At 45.4% G+C, this 22,207-nt stretch overlaps 1 protein-coding gene across 4 annotated transcripts in view; it reads left to right on the top strand.

Moving 5' to 3' along the window:
* The window catches only part of LOC147031667 (caspase recruitment domain-containing protein 11-like), a 224,114-nt gene that overhangs the window by 123,810 nt on the left and 78,097 nt on the right, over window positions 1-22,207 (top strand). For all 4 annotated transcript variants that reach the window (XR_015050700.1, XM_085852049.1, XM_085852066.1 and 1 more), the window contains 4 exons: window positions 11,782-11,904; window positions 12,048-12,127; window positions 21,316-21,374; window positions 21,640-22,207. The exon at window positions 21,640-22,207 is cut by the window's right edge and continues 234 nt beyond it. Coding sequence is in view for 3 of the 4 variants with exons in the window: in XM_085852049.1 (XP_085708175.1) it covers window positions 11,782-11,904; window positions 12,048-12,127; window positions 21,316-21,374; window positions 21,640-22,207 (830 nt within the window). In the remaining variant the exon portion in view is untranslated. The remainder of the gene's footprint in view (window positions 1-11,781; window positions 11,905-12,047; window positions 12,128-21,315; window positions 21,375-21,639) is intronic.

Here is a 22,207-nt window from a genome sequence, read left to right on the forward strand (position 1 = left end):
ACTGGATGAACATATGTCTGTAGGTAAACTTTAGGAGGGGAGGAAAGCTAAAACAGCAGGTGATACAAGACCAGATAAGAGTTGGTAGAAGACTGTGAGAAGCAGAAAACCTGCAATGAAGGAACAGCAGGCCATGTGGTTAATATAGGTTACATTCAGTCTTGGTTTTTACATCTTTTCTGGAATAAGACATGTGATGAGGAATCACTGCCCCCCAATGGAGAGCAATAACCCACTGTACTATCTACAATGCCTTAGCATAAAGTTCAATGCAACCTCAAAATTGCTTGGCATGGTAAAGAGTAACCTTGTGCTGAAGAAATGAACGACAGACATGGTGGATGATGGTGGGCATATTTTCCTAGGCTCTCCATTCTGAAACCTAAATTTGATCACACCCAATGAAATATATTTGGCAATAAGAATGGGATGAATTATATCAGCAATAGAGATGCGTGTTTTCTGCATAATCATCAAGTAGCCAAAAACTCATGAACTGCAAACATACCTAATGACTCCTTGGATAGTGTTTCACAGCGATATGCCACAGATAGTGCAGTCACCGAGTTCCAGCAGGAATTGATCAGCTTCTCGAAGCAGGTGATACAAAAGGGCAAAAAGACTTTATGACTGCAAGTGTAATCTCTGAACAACAATAAATTAAGAGAATTAATGGTTTGCTGGAAGAGGTCCAGCCAGATTCAGTGGATTGACTCTCGCAACTTGAAAATGACACATTTTACAAAATGGTAACGGAAAGAAAGGAGAAGGAAGATCAACTACGAGGTCCCATAACATCTATGGAAATACATATTGACAACAGAACTTGCTGTTTTATGGAATGCCAGACAAAGCAGAAGAAAATGTGGTGCTGAAATCTGCAGCACAATAACACAACTTGGATTTACTGCGGAGGGGAAAATCCATGCTGCTACTGCTGGTGAATGCAATCCTTTGTCTTGGAAAAGCCGCCCTCACCAAACTGACGAGTGCCGTGAACCTGATCCTATAATTGTAGGATTCGCATCTCGCTATGTTTCATAGGAATGCAGTGCATCAGGCCTTTGAATCTAAGTAACGATCCAGGAGATCCATCCACCTTTCATGATACAAACAAACCTACACCCCAACTAAAAGTGAAATGCTATGGCTTGGGAAAAATAGCCTTCATGCTTCGCAAAAACAAATCAATGAGACTTCATCTTGTCAGCAACGATCTGATTCTGGAACAACACCAGGAAAATGAGCAAAGCAAGGAGTTTACAAAAATATGTGGACTGAGCCCAAATCTAAGTAAAGACAATGTAAATTGGTGATATATTTTCCCCTTGGTTTATTTTAATTCACCAGAGAAAGACCCAATAACACTGAACAACAAAATTTTTTACTGGAGATGTGTAAAGTGATTTAGACTAATTTGGGTACGCTGATTTCAGAAATCATAACCGTTTTGCTGTATCACGTCAGGATTGTCAGTAACAGAAATATTCCCATTGCCTAGAAGTCAGGATTTCAATGAAATTTACAAAAATTCATTTATTCATTTATTTCATCATGAATGGTTCAAAATTATAGAAATTACAGAAAAACTCCACTAGAATGTAATTAAAAATGCTTTAGGCATTTGGCTTTGCGTTTGTGCTGCTCTGTGTCAGTTTCACGATGCAGGAACCAGCAGAAATCGCCCATCATGTTCGGGTTGTGCCGCCCTTGGTAACGCGTCTCCATGAGTGAAATCTCTTGGTGGAATCGCTCGCCGTGCTCGTCCGAGACTGCTCCCAAGTTGTCAGGGAAGAAGTTCAGGTGCTGGTGTAGGAAATGGATTTTCAGGGACATCCTGGAGCCAAGTTTCCTGAAGGACTCCAGCAGCTGCTGCACTATTTCTTCATAGTTGTCCGCGCGCTCGTTCCCCAAGAAATTGTCCGTCACAGCTTTGAAGCTCCTCCACGCTGCCAGCTCTTTGGGGTTTAGAGTTGTCGGAAAAGTTTAGTCCTTCATAATCTGTCGGATTTGCGGTCCAACAAAGACACCAGCCTTGACCTTGGCCTCCGACAAGGTGTTGCCAAACTTTTCCTTGAGGTATAAAAACCCACGCCCATTCAGATCCATTGCCCGTACAAAACTTTTCATCAAACCAAGCTTTATGTGGAGTGGTGGAAGGAAAACCTTGGCTGGGTCGACAAGGGCGACATGCTTCACGTTGTGTCGACCAGGTACATGCTCTTTTCGCTCTTCCCAATCTTTCTTCGTCCAGTGATTCTTGTCGTCTCTGCTATCCCAGAGACAAAGGAAGCACATGTATTTCGTGTAGCCTGACTGCAGCCCAAACAACAGCGCCACCACTTTCAAGTCTCCGCAGATGTGCCAGTTGAAGTCATTGTACTTGATGGAATCAAGCAGCTGCCGCATAGTCTCATAGGTCTCTGTCATGCCGAACGCGTGAGCCAGTGGGACTGATGGTTTCTCGTTGCCATTGTGGAGCAAAACAGCCTTCAAGCTGTTCTTCCCCGAGTCGATGAAGAGGCGCCAGTCTGCAGGATCGTGATCACACCCAAGTTCTTTCAACAGACCGTTGATGTTACTGCAGAATGTCATCGTGTCTTCCATCTCAAAGAACTCAGCCATGTCTCTGTGACGTGCTCTGAACAAGGATATCTTGGTGTTAGGTTCAAGTAGATTCCACTGCTGCAGCCTTGATCCAAGCAGCTCTGCCTTCGCCTTTGACAGCGAGAGATCTCTTACAAGATCATTTAAGTCTCCCTGGTTCAGAAGGTGTGATTCTTGAGTGTCGGGTTCAAAAGGTTCATCATCACCATCCTCTTCACCATTGCTTACAGCTATGTTCTGATCAGCTGGAGGTGTTGGAACGGGGTTCTCGTCATCATGAGGCACAGGTTTACGAGCAGAGACGCAGTCAGCGTACTTGATGTGACCTTTATTCTTCTTGTTGAAGCCGGCGATGCTTGTGCAGCAGAAATAACAATCATCATGATGATTCTGCGGCTCACGCCATATCATGGGCACCGCAAATGGCATGCTCGCGCGCTTGCCCACCAACCACTGAGTCAAGGTTGTGTGACAGCTTGTGCAGCAGATGTGTGGTGCCCAGCTCTGTTCTTGGTCCCCCACCTTACACCCGAAGTAGTGAAAGTAGGCGGCCTTCATTTTCACTGCTGTAGATATACTTCGCTGTTGATCTTTTTTGGTATACCGACCACAGACATAACAGAAGTTGTCAGGATGATTGGTACAGGAACGCCTACTCATCTTTATCTGAAAGAAAGAAATATAACACAAGTTAACAGCAATTGTACGAAATAGACATGTTAAAGACATATGTAAATTTCATTGAAATCCTGACTTCTAGGCAATGGGAATATTTCTGTTCCTGAAAATCCTGACGTGATACAGCAAAACGGTTATGATTTTTGAAATCAGCGTACCCAAATTAGTCTTAATCACTTTACACATCTCCAGTAAAAAAAAAATTTTGAAATTTGTTGTTCAGTGTAATTGTTATTGTGACAAGGAAGATCATAAATCTTGACTGAGAGAATTATTTGATAATTTCTTGGTTTCTATCTTCTTTGATTTCCAGTAACAGTGACAGATATGTGAATTTTAGTTTGAAAATGACTTTGTGGTTCACAGAAGTGTCTCTTATGTTTCTTTTTATATTTCATTCCAAAATATATACATGATAGAAAATATAACTGCCAAACCACATTACCCATGACATCATTGTTATCACACTAAATGCTCACAGGGTAGTCAATCATACATGTAACGTATCCCATCAATAGATAAAGCAGTTTCAGAGAAATTTTTTTTTAATCTTCCTTGAAACCAATATACTGTCGCTGCCAAATCACGTGACTGATGACGTCATCGTTATCAAAATACAGTATATGCACCAAGTCTAGTGGATCATATATGTAAAGTTTTGCATTGATGGGTTAAGCGGTTTCAGGGAAATAATTTGTTTAATATTTTCTTTGAAATCAATTAGGCTGCCACACCACATGACCGATGACATTTTCATTATCAAACTTTTATCACCATGGCTAGTCGATGACATGCTTAAAGTTTCGCATTGATAGGTGAAGCGCTGGGTGGCTTGGGCCGCTCGCAGTTGCTCGCAGTTAAAAAGCGCGCTTCTAGTTATAAATTTAAAACTCACTTCACAAATCATTGCCCGGAACAATTACTAATTGGGTGAGCAATTAAACATTAATCCGCAATTTGATGCATGCAAATTTATCCAATCAATAATGAGCACGCACTCACCAATTGCGTTTGATCCATCCCTTTCAATCCTAACTAAATGTATCCATCCTTCCTTTGTCATCACAAAATGCCTTCCATAAAGTCACGCAAGCAGTACATGGCAGTTTTTAAGTTGGAAGTTGTGAAGTTTGTTGAGAAAAATGGTGGGAATATGGCTGCACACAGGAAATACAGTGTCAGCGAGAAATGTGTTTGGGACTGTCATAAAGCGAAGGATACATTGCAGACGACCAAGAAAACCAAGAAGACGAATCACGGCTGTGAAGATCGGTGGACAAACATTGAGGCGAAGTTGGAGGAATATGTGCTGACTCGATGTGCCGCTTATTGAGGATACTGGCATACTGCACCTCCATTTGAGAACAAACACGTTGAAAAACTATTTACATTTTTCCAAAAGGTCTCCCACAAAGTAGCTCAAATAATATGCACAAAACATCTCATTAATAGTCATGACCCCAGAAATATTTTAGGCAGCGATTTGTTGTGACACTGTCAGGGAGGAATTAACATCTCGATGGTTCTGACTCATTGACAGTTTTGCTTATGACAGTAGTTGATTTAGCTTTGTCTTGTACTCCAAATTGACTTATCTATGAATGAAGGAAAGAAAAATGGTGACATTATACAGTTTGACTTGCACTTCACATCGACTGACATGTGGAGTGCAAGTCCGCCTTGATTTATCGTGCTGAAAAATATGGTACCACCTTGTTTTTAGATCCTCCTGGAGAATCGTACGTCAGGTCAGGTTCGATCTGTGACCTGCTACAGGTACCATGTAAACCTGTACTAACCTGTTCCATGGTCGGGTTGTCGGCGACTAAACCGTCTCCCCCACCAGGTTTTCTGGTGAGGAGGGTGTTTGGGTATGGACACCCAGCAGGATTAAAAACAAAACCTGTCAAAGGGCGGAGGAGCTCTTTGTGAGCCAACGGCCATCCATATCTAGTGCCCAACTGTGTCTGCGGACGTCCTCCTGCAGTTGGGTCTCTTTCATTAGGAGGTTGGTGGCAGGATTTGCACTCCGGCCACCGTAAAACCCTTCATTCCGCAAAACGCAAAAACGCAAAAAAATCTGAAAACCCACTCCGTGGGAGTACCTCCTGTGCAGCTTCCCTTCGCAGGGCAGCTCACCGGATGACGAGATTGGGGCAAAGCCTTCGGGACCCCCAATCTTTGATGATAGGAGGGAAACCACGGGGTAACATCCCTGGGTCAGATTGCGGGAGAGTGTGTCGGAGTGGTGCTGAGGTGTCGTCCACCAGACGGCGGTCTCCTTGGGTTAACCTGAGGCGGTCCCTTCGGGTGGGTGCCTGGAATGTCCTATCCCTAAGAGAGGATGATCACCTGTCTCTGTTATCATCTGAGCTCAAGTGTTTGGACATCGGGATTGCAGCTCTCTCTGAGGTTCGGAGACCGGATTGCGGTGAGATAATGGTGGGTGGTTACACCTACTATTGGTCTGGTCGCTCTGATGGTTACCATACCCAAGGAGTTGCTGCAGCTGTGTCCAATAAGCTGACCCCAATGATAATTGAGGTAACACCGGTCAACGAGCGTATTATGAGATTAAGGATTCGTCACTCCTTAGGTATCATTTCCCTGGTCTCTGTTTATGCTCCGACTGAGGCGAGTGATCTCACCGTGAAGGATGCATTCTACGCCACACTCGAGTCTGTGGTTGATCAGTGCCCCAGACGAGATACACTTCTAGTCTTGGGGGATTTCAATGCATCGACTGGAACTGATAGGGATGGTTATGAGGTGTGTGTTGGTCCCCATGGGTCAGGAACTATGAACCAGAATAGCACTAAGTTCCTTGACTTTGCAAGAAGTCATGGACTTAGAGTGGCTGGTTCATGGTTTCAGCGCCCACAAGCTCATCGCTGGACTTGGTATTCCAACGCTGGCGGTGTGGCAAAGGAGATTGACCATGTCCTCATTGACGGTCGTTGGAGGATGATCCAGAACTGCAGGGTCTACCGGAGTGCTCAGTTCCTCAATACTGACCACAGGCTTGTTGTAGCAACTCTAAAGCTGCACCTTAAATCCTGGAGAATGGTACCATCCCAGCCTAGGCTGGATGTTGGCAAGCTCAGGGATGAGAGAGTAGCTGAGGAGTTTGCGAACAGGCTGGGTGGACACTTGGGGGGTCTGGGTGCTTTGGGGGGTCCTGAAGAGTTGTGGAGTGCCTTCAAGACCACCGTCCTTGATGTTGCCGGTGGATGTCTTGGAGCTCACCGCAGGGCAAAGAAGAATTTTGTCTCTCAAGGGACACTGGATACCATTGAGCAGAGTCGCAGGGCCAGGCTGAATGGCAGAGCTGAGCTGTTCAGGGAGCTGAGGCGTAAAACTGTACGTGCACTGAGGGTGGACAAGGAGGCCTATGTGCGAGGAATCTGTGAGGGGTTGGAGCATCACCCGTGGACAGGTGATTCTCGTCCCGCTTACAGGGGAATTCGCGCATTGCGTTAATCCAAGCCCATCCCTCGGAGCACTGCAGTTCGAGCAGAGAGTGGTAGGCTCTTGACAGAGGAGTCTGAAGTGAAGGCCCGCTGGGCCGGTTACTTTGAGCGGTTGTACCAGGCTGATCCCCCAGCTGTCGAGTTGGATGTCAAGGGTGTTACAATCCCTGTTGCTGACCCTAAAATCAACTGTGGTCCACCTTCGCTTGTGGAAACACGGGCTGCGGTGAACCACTTGAAACGGGGCAAAGCTCCAGGGATCTGTGGCATCCATGCTGAACTTCTCAAGGCTGGTGGAAATGCTGTACTCGTGTCGTTGCATGCAGTTTTGTGCTCTGCCTGGAACACAGGCATCATCCCAACTGACTGGAAGAGGGGCCTTGTTGTCCCTCTCTGGAAAGGGAAGGGTGATTGCCAAGACTGCAACAACTACCAAGGGGTGACGCTGCTCTCAGTGCCGTGCAAGGTCTTTGCTCGGATAATTCTTGATAGGGTTCGCCACCATCTGCTTGAGCACCAGCGTCCAGAGCAGTCAGGCTTTACACCAAAGAGGTCAACGATTGACCGTATCCTTGCCCTTCGTGTCCTCACCGAACGCAGACGAGAGTTTCGGCAGGGGCTGCTTGCAGCCTATGTTGATCTCTGTAAAGCGTTCGATTCAGTGAATCGGGATGTCCTCTGGAGGATTTTTGGTCTTCGTGGGGTGCCACCAAAACTGAACGATCTGATTCTGAACTCTACTCTGGTACTGAGAGTGCTGTGAAGTGTGGTGGTACCATCTCTGACTTATTTCCAGTTGTTACTGGAGTTCGTCAGGGGTGTGTACTGGCCCCCACACTTTTCAGCACTTGTATGGACTGGATTTTAGGTAGGATGTCAGAGAGATCTAGCTGCGGTGCATCGTTTGGGAATGTCAAGATCTCGGACCTTGATTTTGCAGATGATGCAGTCATCTCTGCGGAGACTTTAGACATCCTTTTGGGGCCCTCGAGGTGCTGAATGAGGAGTCGGAGCCGCTGGGATTACGGGTTTCTTGGGTCAAAACTAAGATCCAGGCTTTCGGTGACATCTTGGATGCTGCTGTCCTGTCTGTGTCTGTATGTGGTGAGGATGTTGAGGTCGTGGAGAGATTCACTTACCTTGGCAGTGATATTCATGTCTCTGCTGGCTGCGAGTCAGAGGTCAATAGACGTCTGGGTCGGGCCTGGAGAGTCATGGATTCACTGGATCATGGGGTGTGGCGCTGTCGGTACCTGTGCGGGAGGATGAAAGTCCGAGTCTTCAGGTCCTTGGTTCTTCCAGTCTTGCTCTATGGATGCGAGACTTGGACTCTGACCAAGGATCTGAGACGGAGACTTAATTCCTTTGGTACCAGGTCTCTTTGGAGAATCCTTGGCTATCGCTGGTCGGATTTTGTGTCCAACGAGCGGTTGCTGAGAGAAACTCGGATGAGATTTGTTACCTGCATCGTCCGTGAGCGTCAGTTGCGGCTGTATGGATATGTGGCTCGTTTTCCTGACGCTGATTCTGCTCACCAGATTCTCTCAGCGAGGGAGTCTCATGAGTGGAGGAGGCCAGTGGGCCGACCACATGCCTCGTGGTTGCAGCAGGTTGACCATCATCTCAAGGAGATGGGGATGGGCCTGGCATCTGCCTGGGGGATGGCCAGACGGAGGCCCCTGGAGTACCGGCGGAAAATGGACGCAGCGACGCGCTGTTCTGGCACATGCTCCCATACCTGACCTGGAGGATCTCTAAGTCTTACTCACGTTGTTGTTCGTGTGGACTTTTTTGTTTCACAGCCTACAGTTTTCATCGAAACTTCCTGAAACTTGGCGTATATATGTACAAATACCCTGCGCAGCCAGTAACGATCTCCGATTTTGAAAATTCCTCCTACAAAAAAAGTTATGACGTCAAAATATCTCCGCTAATGGAAATTGCCAAAAAATTATCTCCGAAATTAGGCAAGCTTTTTGAATTCTGTTTGCGGGAATCGAACAGGGCATTAGCAGAGATTAATTACCGCACATATGATACATCACTATGACGTCATATCAATTTTTATGACGTCATTCCTGTTTTTTGACATTTTTTGTTTCACAACCCAGAGTTTTCATGGGATCTTCGTGAAACTTGCCATGTATGTGCAGAAAGCCCACGCGCAGGCAGTAACCATCTCCAATTTTGGAAATTCTTCCTAGAAATAAAGTTGACGTCATATCGCCGCTAATGGAAATCGCCTATACCATGATCTCCGAAACTAGGCAAGCTGTTTGAATTTTGTTTGCAGGAATCAAGCCGGGCATTAGCACAGATAATTTATCGCAAACCTTATACATCACAATGACGTCATATTCGTTTTTATGACATCATCATTGAGATGACGAGGATCTTAGCTCATTCGAGCTTGTTTTCTAAAATATTGGAAGATATTGTATTTAAATGAGTAATTTAAATTCCTGATAAAAATTATATATATTTTTAACAATTAGTATAGATTTCGTATTTTTAAGAATGCGTGTAGTATTTTTTTTATTTTATATAACTTAATTTTTTATTTTATATTTTCAATAATATATATTTTATACAAGAATTATAATTAGTATCGTATTTTTAAGAATTAGATTTCACACTAATAATTCCATATCAATGGCTTTAATTGATCTTACGAATAATATTGTTGCGGGCTGGGGGTCGGTGGCGAGAACGACCACTAGGTGGGGGAGGTTCGTCGTCTCCTACCAGACTCCCTGGAAATGTAGGCCGTCGCTCCGGATAATTCCGTGACGCGGCGGGTCGCTGAACCAATCGTGGACGCCAATATCTCAGCCGCGTAGCATACGTTCTTTTTGTCTCGAACCAATTTACCTAATTAACTACGCGATTTCGACTACCGGGGAAACCACGCCATCGGCACGTCTTGCTCGAACCGGGACACTCTACCGACTGTGGTAGAGTTCCAACTACTGACTTCCAACTCCGGTTCGGGTGCAACCGAGCGGAAACTGCCAAAGCCGTGCCGGCTGGGATAAACGGATTATCAGGTATAAAACCCGGCTAAACACAGATCCGAACCATGCTGGACCAATGGAAGAAGGGACGGAAACGGACTGGGAACATTTCCAACATGATTTATTTACAATTAGCAGAAAGACACAGGAAAGACTTATCGCGAATATACAAGAAATATTTACAATGATCAAATAAAAACACGTATACAGTTCTACTTAAAGACGTGCCCAACACACTCAGACACACACACAGATGCTTCATTGAAGACCCCCGCAGCCGGAGAAGGAGAGATGAGCTGGGGGTCACAGTTCGGCGGGGTACTTGCACGCTGGAGGTAGGGGTCCCAGCCAGCACGGCTTTGGCAGTTTCCGCTCGGTTGCACCCGAACCGGAGTGGTCCGACTCGGGAGCTCGTGCCCGTGGAGGAACCCGCGTGGAGCAGATGGAGTCCCTGGGCAGAGATCAGGGTTGCGGTCAGGACCCACTTCTCCCCGTGGAACGCCAGGGAGACGGCGCTCAACCGAGTTGTATTCTTGGTGGTGGCGGTGATGTTGGATGGGTGACGAAGTCTCCTCTCACTCTCGTTGGATCCACAGAGCTCTCGCACTTCTTATCTTTCTTCAGATGCGCCCCTCTCTTAAATACCCATGAAAGTGAACAAAAGAGCCTTCGTACGGGGCGGAGCTCTGTGAAGCACGCGCCACCGTCCGCCTTGATTGGACAGGGTTCCACGGCATGCCCTTCCTGGGCGGGGTTTCGGTGAAGCACACGTCACCGTCCGCCTCGATTGGACAGGGGTCCACGGCATGCCCTTCCTGGATGGGGTTTCGGGTTGGGAGAGCGAAGCACTCGCTCAGTAGCAGTTGGAGGATATGTGGTTTGAAGATATAACCCACCTAAACCGTCACAACGCACACTTTTGATTCTCCCACTAGACAAAAGGAAGGGACCTGTCTCACATGTACTTAACGGGATAACGGACTTTTGGGACATTTGTATGTTTGTATGCAAATGGTTTCCAGATTCGTAACAATATTATAGATGCCTTCGAAAAAAAGTCGTTCATTTTTGGCATTTCTGTTGACCTGTTGAAGACGTATTGCCATTATTAACCATAATACAGTTTTATGTTATCTGAATTGCAACATTACTGCATTCGGTGGAAAGATGGGTGTTGGGGGCTTACACATGATTGGTTCATTAGTTATTTGAATGACCACTTGCAGTGAACTAAATACAAATTGTCTACATCTCAACATTGGAGAATAGCATGTGGAATAACCCAGGGGTCACTTTTGGGACCACTGCTTTTAATTTTATGTATATATTATATTCATTAAAGCATCTGATTTAATGTCTCGTCCAGAGTTCTGATGACACTAATATTTACCTCCACCACTGAACTGATTAATTGAACATTAACATTATGAACATTAAATGAGCTGAACATTAAATAATGTTTTATCTGGAACTGCTTAATCAATTGACATGAAACTTCACAGTTGTGATCCAGTTGTGATGGGGAATACATGTTTTAAATTTGAACTTTATCAGACACATGGTCTGGCAGCCACAATTATTTAATTTTTGATGTGGGGTTTTTTTCATGAATAAGGCTCACTTTGGCTGTGCCTGGATGGGTTTGAGGGTGGGAGAACAGCTGAAATGTGAATTCTATCCAGGTTCCTCCTGATTACTTCATCTTTGCTTTTTGCTTGTTTGGGTTCCTTCTGATTACTCCAATGCAGGACTGTACCTATTTGGTCTTCCATTTGATCTGAATTGAATTTATTTTAATCCCATTCTGAATTAAATTGAATAATTATAAAAAAAACCTCATGAGTCAGGGTCAGTTGTCCAGTCAAAGTGGGGTTGCATCAAAGCGGGACATAACCACACAAAACTACACAAACGCCACACAAAATAAGTCATGGCGAGGGTCTGCAATCTCCGATTGCTCTTTTTCTTGTTTCTTTTGTCTTTTTCCATCATTTTTTCACCTCAATTTTCAGAACCTCTGTTACAAAAGCCCCACTGGTTGTTCATCTCCCACCGAAAGCAATGCATCCTCCAGCGATTTATCTACCGTCAACATCTGTAGTACTTCACTGCCAGATTTTGCCTTTCACTCAACGGTGAGAAACACCAACATGCACTCGCCTTTGAAAACCCTCAATCATTTGCTGGAATCTTATAAATTTGGACTGAAATGTTTTGTATCAAATGATGTCCAGTAAACTTTCAACTTTTTTTGGTTTGTTGAATTAACGGAGTGCAGAAAAAGCTGCAAATGAAGGCACCCAGTGAGGCGTGCCTTTCTTTGCTGCTCAGCTCAACCAAGCAGCACCAATCTTTAAGGTAATGGCAAAAATTATACCAAAATGATAAATGTTAACATCTTACACCGAAATGTTAAATGTTTGCCTTTGCTTCGTTTTTGCATGTCTATGATAAAGTGTTAGCATCATAGCATGTCGGTGATGAACTTTCATTAGGCTGCATGTACGATTGAGACATGAAAGGTAAAGTTCAGTAGTGACAGTGGACAACAAAGCTTTAGTGATTGTGTTTATATGTGTATTCATAGTCATGTAGTTGGTTTACCAGGTTTTAACGTTTGGTAGTGGAAAATTGAAAAATTGCTGAAGAAAGATAGACATTACCAAAGCTTTTCATCTTGCAACTCATCAGGACATGTGCAAGAATACCATATATGTAGACACAAAACAATTTATTTGCTCAAACGACGATGGATTGGCTCTACGGACTGCTATTGACATGAATATACACGTCATGACGATGAGGCAGTGTAACGTTCCTTGAAGTCCGATAACGTTGTTGAGGTCTATAATCTTTGAATTTAAATTCTGATGTTGGGGGTGGGAAGCGGTGGTGTTTAACTCGTTGCATACAGAGTGAGATTTGTGGAGGGATTGCATTCATATGAATCACGATAATCCATATGTGTATACATATAGTGTACATACAAATGTGTTGTGTGTGTATAGTATTAAAATTCTATTTCCCATATTTCCCCCAAAAATGTATTGTTTTTTTTTAAAAAAAGTTTGTTTCGATTAAATGTGGGTTGTGGTGTTTAATTAGCTAATCACATTTCTGTTAAGCCCTACTTGTGTTTTATTCACGTTGACTTTGTAAAATGCATGCATTCATGTTATGACCATTCACTTCACGAAGGTAATTGCAAGATGTGTTCAAAACATCTGTCAACTTTCCAATCCATGGGGTTAAGGCCATATTCCCCATGATTCTGTGGTGTTTCAACACCCTGTTAACATAAATTATCACTTTTCTCCTCTTATCCATACGACGGCGTGTTGAAAGTTCATGCCTCTTCTTTTTCTTCAAAACAGGTAAAGGTATTCAAATGAAACAAAGACAGATATGAACATCAATCTTTATTCTACCATGGTGCATGTTTATTTCTCAACATACTCACCAGTGTCGTCCACACATTTCTGCCAACTTTCAAGTAGATCTGTGATGCCGGCACAATAGAGCTCTGCATCCTGCGAACTTAACTAGCGCTTCACAGCAGCCTTGACATCATCATTGGAAGGAAAATGTTTTCCACGATTAGACCATGTGGAGGTACTCGCTATTACCTTCAGAAAATGATTTTAGTTGTGCAGATCACCAATCTGGATGAAATTTGGCATACTTAAATATATTTAGACGCTGAGTCCAAATCCACTTGTTTCCACGTCGAGGATGTGACACAATTGGTCATTTTTGGCAATTAAAGATACACCGAACATTAAAGCACGATTTTGACACAGAAATGAAGAATCAAGGTTAGACTGATATGTATGTCAAAGAAAACTCTTGTTCGGTCTTAAAATGATACAATATGTTTATACAGACCCCTATTCACTGTTATCAAAGATGTTGTTTATAATTAAAGGTCGTAAACCGAAGCAGTTACATATTTTTACCGGCCGAAAACGTCTGGACCGACCAGACAGGCCTTCAAGTTGACCAAGGCAACTTTTTGCTTCAGAGGCAGCCACACTGGCTATTAAAGGGAATTACATTGACTATTAAAGATAGTTACATTGGCTCTTACGGATTAAATCAAAGACAAAGAGACTGCGCGACTCAGCCTGATGAAAAGTAGAACCGCCACAAGAGGATTACTGTCTTAGAACTCCAGTATTTCTTGCTCTGAAGCGGTTGCTGAACTCGGCTCTTGACTGCTGTTATTACAAAACTCAAGTCCACGATTACATGCTAACCAATCTGAATACTACTGTGTAGTAGATTACCACAGCAAAAGCAGTGTGACACCCGCATTCACAGTTTGTCGTTGGAATCATCCATAAGTTCCATTTCTGCACGGGTCTGTTCATCGTTGGCGCAGTTTTGACACCCACAGCACTCTGTGCAGGACAGTCCTTTTGACTGGCAAGAACACTGGTTGGTCTCGCATTTCGTCTTCTTGCAATTACATTTTGTCGCCTCTAACAGTTCCTTCGGCGCTGGTGGTTTGTTCAGCCAGTGAACAATCAGTGCTCCATTGCGTTCCATCCATCCGTGAAATGTAGGAGAAGGGGCTTCTCTCAACCTCTCAGTCACGCGGTAGTGGATCGCAGACTGATAGTTCACTCTTTTGCAATGCAGCATCAGAGCGTCGCTTGTAGGCGGCAACTTCTGTTCTCCCAGCAACTGGCTGCAGAATAGCTTGTAGCGAGCCTCATCCACACTCTTCATGGTCGGCTGATTGTGCATGGCGCAGACGAATTGTTCCAGGTTGCGAATGATATTCTGATCTTGCGTGAATTCTCAACCAATGCTCCCAAAAGAGGTGATGAGATGGGGACCCTTCGTCATCAAGTCGAATGGCCTTGTTTTGCCCTTACCATGGAATGCACTGGTGGTATCACTTCCCGTGAAATTGTGCAAACCTATCAACGCATCACAGACAGAACTTTCCAGGGCATTACTCAGCTTCCTAATGTCAACGACGATAATGTCCTTGGGACTTCCTGTGACCAGATGGAAATTTTGTGCCCGAATCAACTTCGAGTGAGCCAATGCCAACACAAACACATCGGTGTCGAAACTCTCTATGTGCACCGACTCTTCATTCTGTCCCGTGTGAGCGGCATGCAGCAGGAACTTCGTGTCAGCTTCGTCATGGTCACATTCAAGTTCCTTTTCGAAAGGACCGTTTACAAAACCCCCCCATCCACTTTCTCAACAATCCTCTGGAAGAAGTCTTTTCTTTCAAGCTTCTGGGTCTCACTATCTGCCATGACCTTTCCTGGGAAAGTCACATTTCCAACCTTGCCTCAAAAGCCAGTCGCCGAATGGGAATCCTCCGTCGTGCAAAGTCCTTCCTCGGCCCTCTTGAGCTCCTGACCACTTACAAAGCTTTTGTCCGTAGCCTGATGGAGTACTGCTCTCCCCTCTGGGCTGGTGCTCCTGCCTCCCACCTTTCTCGACTTCACGCTGTCGAAACCAGGGCTTTTAAGATCATTGGCATCTCCCGCAATGAAGCTGAGTCTTTGGGCCTCTCACTCAATCACCGCAGGTTGGTCGGTGGTCTTTCTGTCTTCTACCGACTCCTCTCCAGCCTTGCCCCCCTGCTCTCTCTGCGATTTGTCCCAACCACATTTCCACAGGGCGCTCAAGGTCCGCCAACAACCCCTTCTGGTAAAACTACCAAAATCACGAATCACTGCTCATCTTCACTCTTTCATTCCTCTTTTTTCCCGCCTTTGGAATAAACTTCCTCACTCTATTCTTTCCCATTCTTCCCTTCAGGCTTTCAAAACAGCTGTTCACCACCACCTCTTATCTTCCCCCATCCAAATCCTCGATCTTTTCTACCCCCGATAATCCACCCATGCCCACTTCCTTCAATTCTCCTGCTTTCCTTCCTGAAAGTCCCTTTAATGTCCATCTTCCCCTCGCCATGTTCCCCGTCCCATCCCCATCCCTCTCCCTTCCACAGTCCACCTGTGTCTGTTCCCCAATGTTTTGTCCCTTCCACTCTCGCCCCTCTTGTCTCATGCCTCCTTGCTGTGAGTTGTGTGTTAGCTCTCATACGAGCCTCGACCAAGGTATACAAAAAAAAAAAAAAAAAAAAAAAAAAAAAAAAAAAAAAAGTTTCGGTACTGACGACACAGTCATGACACCATTCGACGCCTTGATTTTCTCACATTTGCCGGCATGACTGACGTACAACAGCATGTCACCCAGTTTTGATGGAGAGATGTTTCTCGTCCACGATTCGACGATGAACTCTATCAACGTCTCCTTGTTGGCTCCGCTCAGGAGATAATTGGCCCATCGTTTTGGAAGGGCTTGATCACGTCTGTAGATGGTTCGTACCTGAAGATCGCCCACCCTGCCCGCTCGTCTGGCGTGCTCCAGGCACTTGATGCTGATACTTGGGTAAGTATCAAACACCACGTCCAGTCTCGAAGATTGGTTATGTCGTGCTTTGGCCACTACGATGTTCAGCACCATCTCTTCCAGTTTGCCGAAAGCGTTATGCAGTGAACCAGCCTTTATCGCCTGAATAACGGCCATTCCATCCACAATTGTTGCACCTTGGATAGAACGAGCGTCCACACGGCAATCGGGCCACAGTTTCAGTATATGGTTGCGGAGTTTGGCTTTGTCCGTCTTAGCAATCGAACCATCACCGGATGCCAGCGAGAAAGATATGTTCACCAGTGGGTACGCGAGCAGATCGTGGAGTGTTACATTGCTTTACTCACCAATCAACAGCAGTCGTGTGAAAAGACAACGTTCATTCGCAATTTCAACCTTCGGCGTCTGGAGTCACCGACTTGCCTCACGCCTTCAAGAAAGTTGCCAATTTGGCCTTCGAAATCGGACTGAAGAATGGGAACTCACCCGAGAGAAGCCGATCACGCATGAATTGCACGACAGCATTCTCTCCCTTGATATACGCGTTCATCAAGTCCGCGGAAGTGGCTGGCGGTGCGATGACACCTGATTGAATATTGACAAGTTCAAGGTGATCGCCGGAGAAAGGGTTAATCATTTGAGGTACTGTGTCCATCACTTGTACCACCACTGCTTCGTTCTTCTTCGAGCTCGACACATCCAAATCCTTTCTCGTTCGGGACTCGTCGTGGATACCCGCCATGGACTCACATTTCCTTATGATTTCCGCACGTGCTGGTTGGGACAGGATCCACTTCTTCACAGCTGTGCTTTTCTGAGTGTAACCAATTATGCCTCCACTGGTCTTGCTGTCCCTATTTGAAGTCTGCTCTATGATCTGATGACACGCAACACTACTAAATCCATAACGAGTATGCTGTTGGGCAGTCCATTTGCCGTCCATGAACGCTTGATAGGTGTCTGGGTGGGAGTGCTCTCGCCCGGCCATTTCCAGCCAGTAAACGGGTACGTACTTTGCATAGTTTAGGTGATCATACGCAAAGTACCAGGGCATGGACGCCCTCGTGATCGCAAGGTGTTTCGGCCAGTTCGAAGTACGAGTTGCCCGTATAAGCTCTGGTGCCAGCTCCACCATTTCCAAGTAGGGCCATGTAATGTCCACACTTTGGTGTTTGTTCAGGTCACCCTCACCATGAGTGCTCCCGAGTATAGAACATGTAAATTGAGGTCTGAGTCATCCTGCTGTGGACCCTGGCTGGCTTCATCCTCTGTAGTTGACTCTGTTTCTGTTGTAGAGCTACTGTCAACAACAGCAGCCTGAGCAATGGAACCAATAACAATGTCCTTCATGAACACCACTTCGCTCTCAGACATTTTTGGTGGACGATAGAAAATCATGTCTGGGTACCGTTCCTGCAGTCTTTTCTTCAGTGTTGTTGCCTGGTAGTTGGCCTTATCCTGACCTTCGCATACTCTGAGTAGGTCATTGAACATCTCACACAACTTCTTCATATGTATCGATTGCTTTCCATCATTGAGTCTTACCTGGATTACTTTATCACAGAAAATGTCAAATGTTGAGTCACAGTTCACTTTCTGAGTTTGGAGTTTACTTTCACTCTGTCTGTGGTATGTTTCATTCACATACTCGTAATAACATTTACGGTGATAAACTGCCAGCGCCACACAGTCTTTATCCTTTATAGTTGTCATTATTCTCACATCACGTTCATCTCTCCTCTGCTCAGCAGTTTCCCTCAGCTTTCCTCCATCCTGTGTTTCTGCCAGGGACAACTGATCACGTTGAGATTTTCCTTTGACCCGGATGAATTTGTCTTTTTTCTGGCATATCACACAAATTCTTGGCAGTACACCAGCTGATTTGCCAGCCACCCTTTCTACAGAGGTTCTGAGGTATTTTCTACGTATTTTTTGGTATGAGTGCCCCTCTTCTTCTAGTCCGCCCACCACCTCACTGGCTCCAGCAGAAACTGCAGTAGTGCTGGCTTCTGATTTCCTTTTCCTGGCTTCAGCGCGTTTTATATGATCCTTGTTACAAAACGACGCATAGCAGAACCGGTGACAGCCGGCATCCGCAGGAGGATCAGTCATTGGCAGCAGTTTCATTATTTGATGTCAGCAAACGACATTTGTTGATAGTTTCACTATCTGTGGCGTCGCACCAAGCCTTCACACACTCGCATACCTTACACCAGCTCTTATCCGTGAATTGCGTCACTTTCTCATCTTCCTCCCCGCCCAAGTGTGAAACAACGCATATTTGGTTGTTGAAAGACCAAAAATCACTCGAAATCACCAGACAACCATGGGCGCCGCCATCTTCATTTGTTGTTTCCTGGTCGTTTCCTCTGCGATTACAAGCATGCCACGCCCACTTCACAGCGGTAATTTCAAATGGTAATAACTGTCGGTGTGTCAACTTGTGCATGTGGAAACAAGTAGGAATTTCAACGGTGTGTTCTCATTAATGTACAGGGTGAATTTCGTTTAGATTGGTGATCTGCACAACGAAACTGAACGAACCGACCCACCTCCACATGACCTAGATGGTGTTCATCAAGTTTGGGGAAAATATGAAAATCTGACTGAGCTCAGTCAGGGCTGGTGATCTTTTGTTGCGGTACTCCATTGACCTTCTCTTACTTTCAGGATCATAATGGTGCACCCAACTCTCATTCTCAATTATAATTGAAGTGTGGATTTGCTTTGCTGCATTGGTGCATTGATGTGTTCGGCCTCCTTCCTTTCAAAGTCGCACCCAGCTGTTCCTGGACTCTGTGTCCTTTTCTCTTGACAAGGTGAAGAGTTTGCTGTCAAATCTCGACTCAGATTCTGCAACCAGTTCAGACAGCATCCGCCCACGTGTCCTAAAAACCTGCTCTGCTGCTCTTTCTCACCCTCTCTCTGTTCTATTCACCCTCTGATTTGCTCAAAGTCATCTGCCATCGACTTGGAAATCACCAAACATCACTGCCCTGCATAAAAAGGTGCAAAAACAGATCCCTGCAACTACAGACCAATCAGCCTTCTCTCAATCATCAGCAAGGTTATGGAATCCATCATCGCCTTCGACATTAAATCCTTCCTCTTCGACAATGGCTTGATTTCCGATCATCAATTTGGATTCAGACCAGGTCACTCAATCCTGGATATGCTGCTTCTGCTCTCCCAACAATAGATGGAGAGCCTCAATGCCAGCCATTAAATCAGAGCCATCTCCCGAGACATATTGCGTGCCTTCGATACGGTCTGGCACCCTCTCCTGCTCACCAAACTCTCTTCCTATGTTATCTCGCAGACTTATCTCGAAAGGGAAGGGTGATCGCCGAGACCGCAACAACTACCGAGGGGTGATGCTGCTCTCAATGCCGGGCAAGGTCTTTGCTCAGATAATTCTTGATAGGGTTCGCCACCATCTGCTTGAGCACCAGCGTCCATAGCAGTCAGGCTTTACACCAAAGAGGTCAACAATTGACCGTATCCTTGCCCTTCATGTCCTCACCGAACGCAGACGAGAGTTTCGGCAGGGGCTGCTTGCAGCCTATGTTAATCTCTGTGAAGCGTTCGATTCAATGAATTGGGATGCCCTCTGGAAGATTTTTGTCTTCGTGGGGTGCCACCAAAACTGATCGAAGTGATGTCTGAACTATACTCTGGTACTGAGAGTGCTGTGAGATGTGGTGGTACCATCTCTGACTTATTTCCAGTTACTGGAATTCATCAGGAGTGTGTACTGGCCCCCACACTTTTCAGCACTTCAATGGACTGGATTCTGCGGAGGATGTCAGAGAGATCAAGCTGTGGTGCATCATTTGGGAATGTCAAGATCTTTGACCTTGATTTCGTAGATGATGCAGTCATCTTTGCGGAGACTTTAGACATCCTTTCTGGGGCCCTCGAGGTGCTGAATGAGGAGTAGGAGCCGCTGGGATTACGGGTTTCTTGGGTCAAAACGAAGATCCAGGCTTTCACTGATATGTTGGATGCTGCTATCCTGTCTGTACCTGTTTGTGGTGAGGATGTTAAGGTTGTGGTGAGATTCACTTTCCTTGGCAGTGATATTTATTTCTCTGCTGGCTGTGAGCAAAGGCCAACATGGATTCACTGCATCATGGGGTGTGGCGCTGCCGGTACCTGTGTGGGAGGACGAAAGTCCGAGTCTTCAGGTCCTTGGTGCTTCCAGTCTTGCTTTACGCATTGGAGACTTGGACTCTGACCAGGGATCTGAGAAGGAGACTCAATTCCTTTGGTATCAGGTCTCTTCGGAGAATCCTAGGCTAACGCTGCTCGGACTTTGTGTCCATCGAGTGGTTCCTGAAGAGACTCAAATGAGATTTGTTAACTGCATAGTCCGTGAGCGTCAGCTGCGGCTGTATGGACATGTGGCTCGTTTTCCTGACGCTGATCCTGCTCACCAGATTCTCTCAGCGAGGGAGTCTCGTGAGTGGAAGAGGCCAATGGGCTGACCACGTGCCTCGTGGTTGCAGCTGGTTGATTAGCATCTCAAGGAGATGGGGATGGGCCAGGCATCTGCCTGTGTGATAGCCAGATGGAGGCCCCTGGAGTACCGGCAGAAAGTGGACGCAGTGACGCGCTGCTCTGGCGCATGCCCCCATACCTGGCCTGACCTGTATAAAATAGGTCACCGAGTGAAGCGTTCTCACATTCTGCAGTGCGTATACGTGTGCCTTGTGCACATTGCACTGCTCGCGTGTCTGTGATGCAGTTTGCCTATATCTGTTGGATGTTTTTTATTGACCAAACACCAAAATATTCTTTGCTTTCGTCGACACATGACAAAGAGTTTCTTTTTTCATCATTATGTCGTGATTGTAGGCACAAAATTATATTTTCATTAAAACTTCAACCTTTATGAACATTTATTCATTATTCATATGTAAACATATCCCTTTCAAACAAAATACTGTAGGGTGGGGAAGCTTGCCCCCTCAGCACCCTATTTTATATGCAATGGCATCGCCGTATGTTGATGAACAGCAGAGCATTCCAAATACGTTGCTGTTTACTAAGCTGAATTAATAGCTTTCTGGTGTCTTGGTGAAGTCCCAAGCAGTGAAGTCTGTCTGTTTAAAACTCACTCTGAATTTCTTTTTGTGCACCAGGTGGAAGATGGGAAGCACATATTTCAAAAGCTTTGTTCCTGACGATGCAACTGAAAACGGTGCATGAATTCATTATTTTCCCCCTGTTTACTCATTCTTTTTTCATTTCATGCCTTTTATATCTAACATGATGTCAGACATCTTTTGGTTCTTTCACCCCATGCATTTTATTTTGGTGAGAAAGATATAGTTAAGTTAGCATAGTTGTGGGTCAGTTCTGTTTGTGTAATTGGGTGTCTATTTTAGATGAGAGCTAGGCAACCATAGTGATTTGTTAAAATTGACCACCTTGATTGTAATCAAGGCTTTTTGTTCCCCTTACAGCTTCCTGCACATCGTCATCATCTCCTTGGCCTTGCTCCACAACCTTACTCACTTCAATGAACCACCCTTTTTCAGACAATAGTTTTCTTACAAAGTACATGCCAGATGACTCAGTTGATTTAAGCATCCAATGTCCAGTGCCTGCACCCCAAGGTGCTCCAAATAGCCATAGTCCAGTGCCTGTACCCCGAGGTTCTCCAAATAGCCACAGTCCAGTGCCTGTACTCCGTGGTTCTCCAAGTAGTCATAGTCCACTGCCTGGGTCCCATGATTCTCCAAGTAGCCACAGTCCAGTGCCTGTACCCCGAGGTTCTCCAAATAGCCACAGTCCAGTGCCTGTACTCCGTGGTTCTCCAAGTAGTCATAGTCCACTGCCTGGGTCCCATGATTCTCTAAGTAGCCATAGTCCAGTGCCTGTACCCTCAGGTTCTCCAAGTAGCCGTAGTCCAGTGTCTGTGCCTCGTGATGCTGCAAATAGCCAAACTACAGTGAATTTGTTCCATACCTCTATAAATAGCCAGAGTCCAATGCCTATATCCCATGGTTCTCCAAATAGCCAAAGTCCAGT

Source organism: Eptatretus burgeri, chromosome 2 (assembly GCF_056783735.1).
Source record: "Eptatretus burgeri isolate ZD-2024b chromosome 2, Ebu_testis_v1, whole genome shotgun sequence".
Lineage (NCBI taxonomy): Eukaryota > Metazoa > Chordata > Myxini > Myxiniformes > Myxinidae > Eptatretus > Eptatretus burgeri.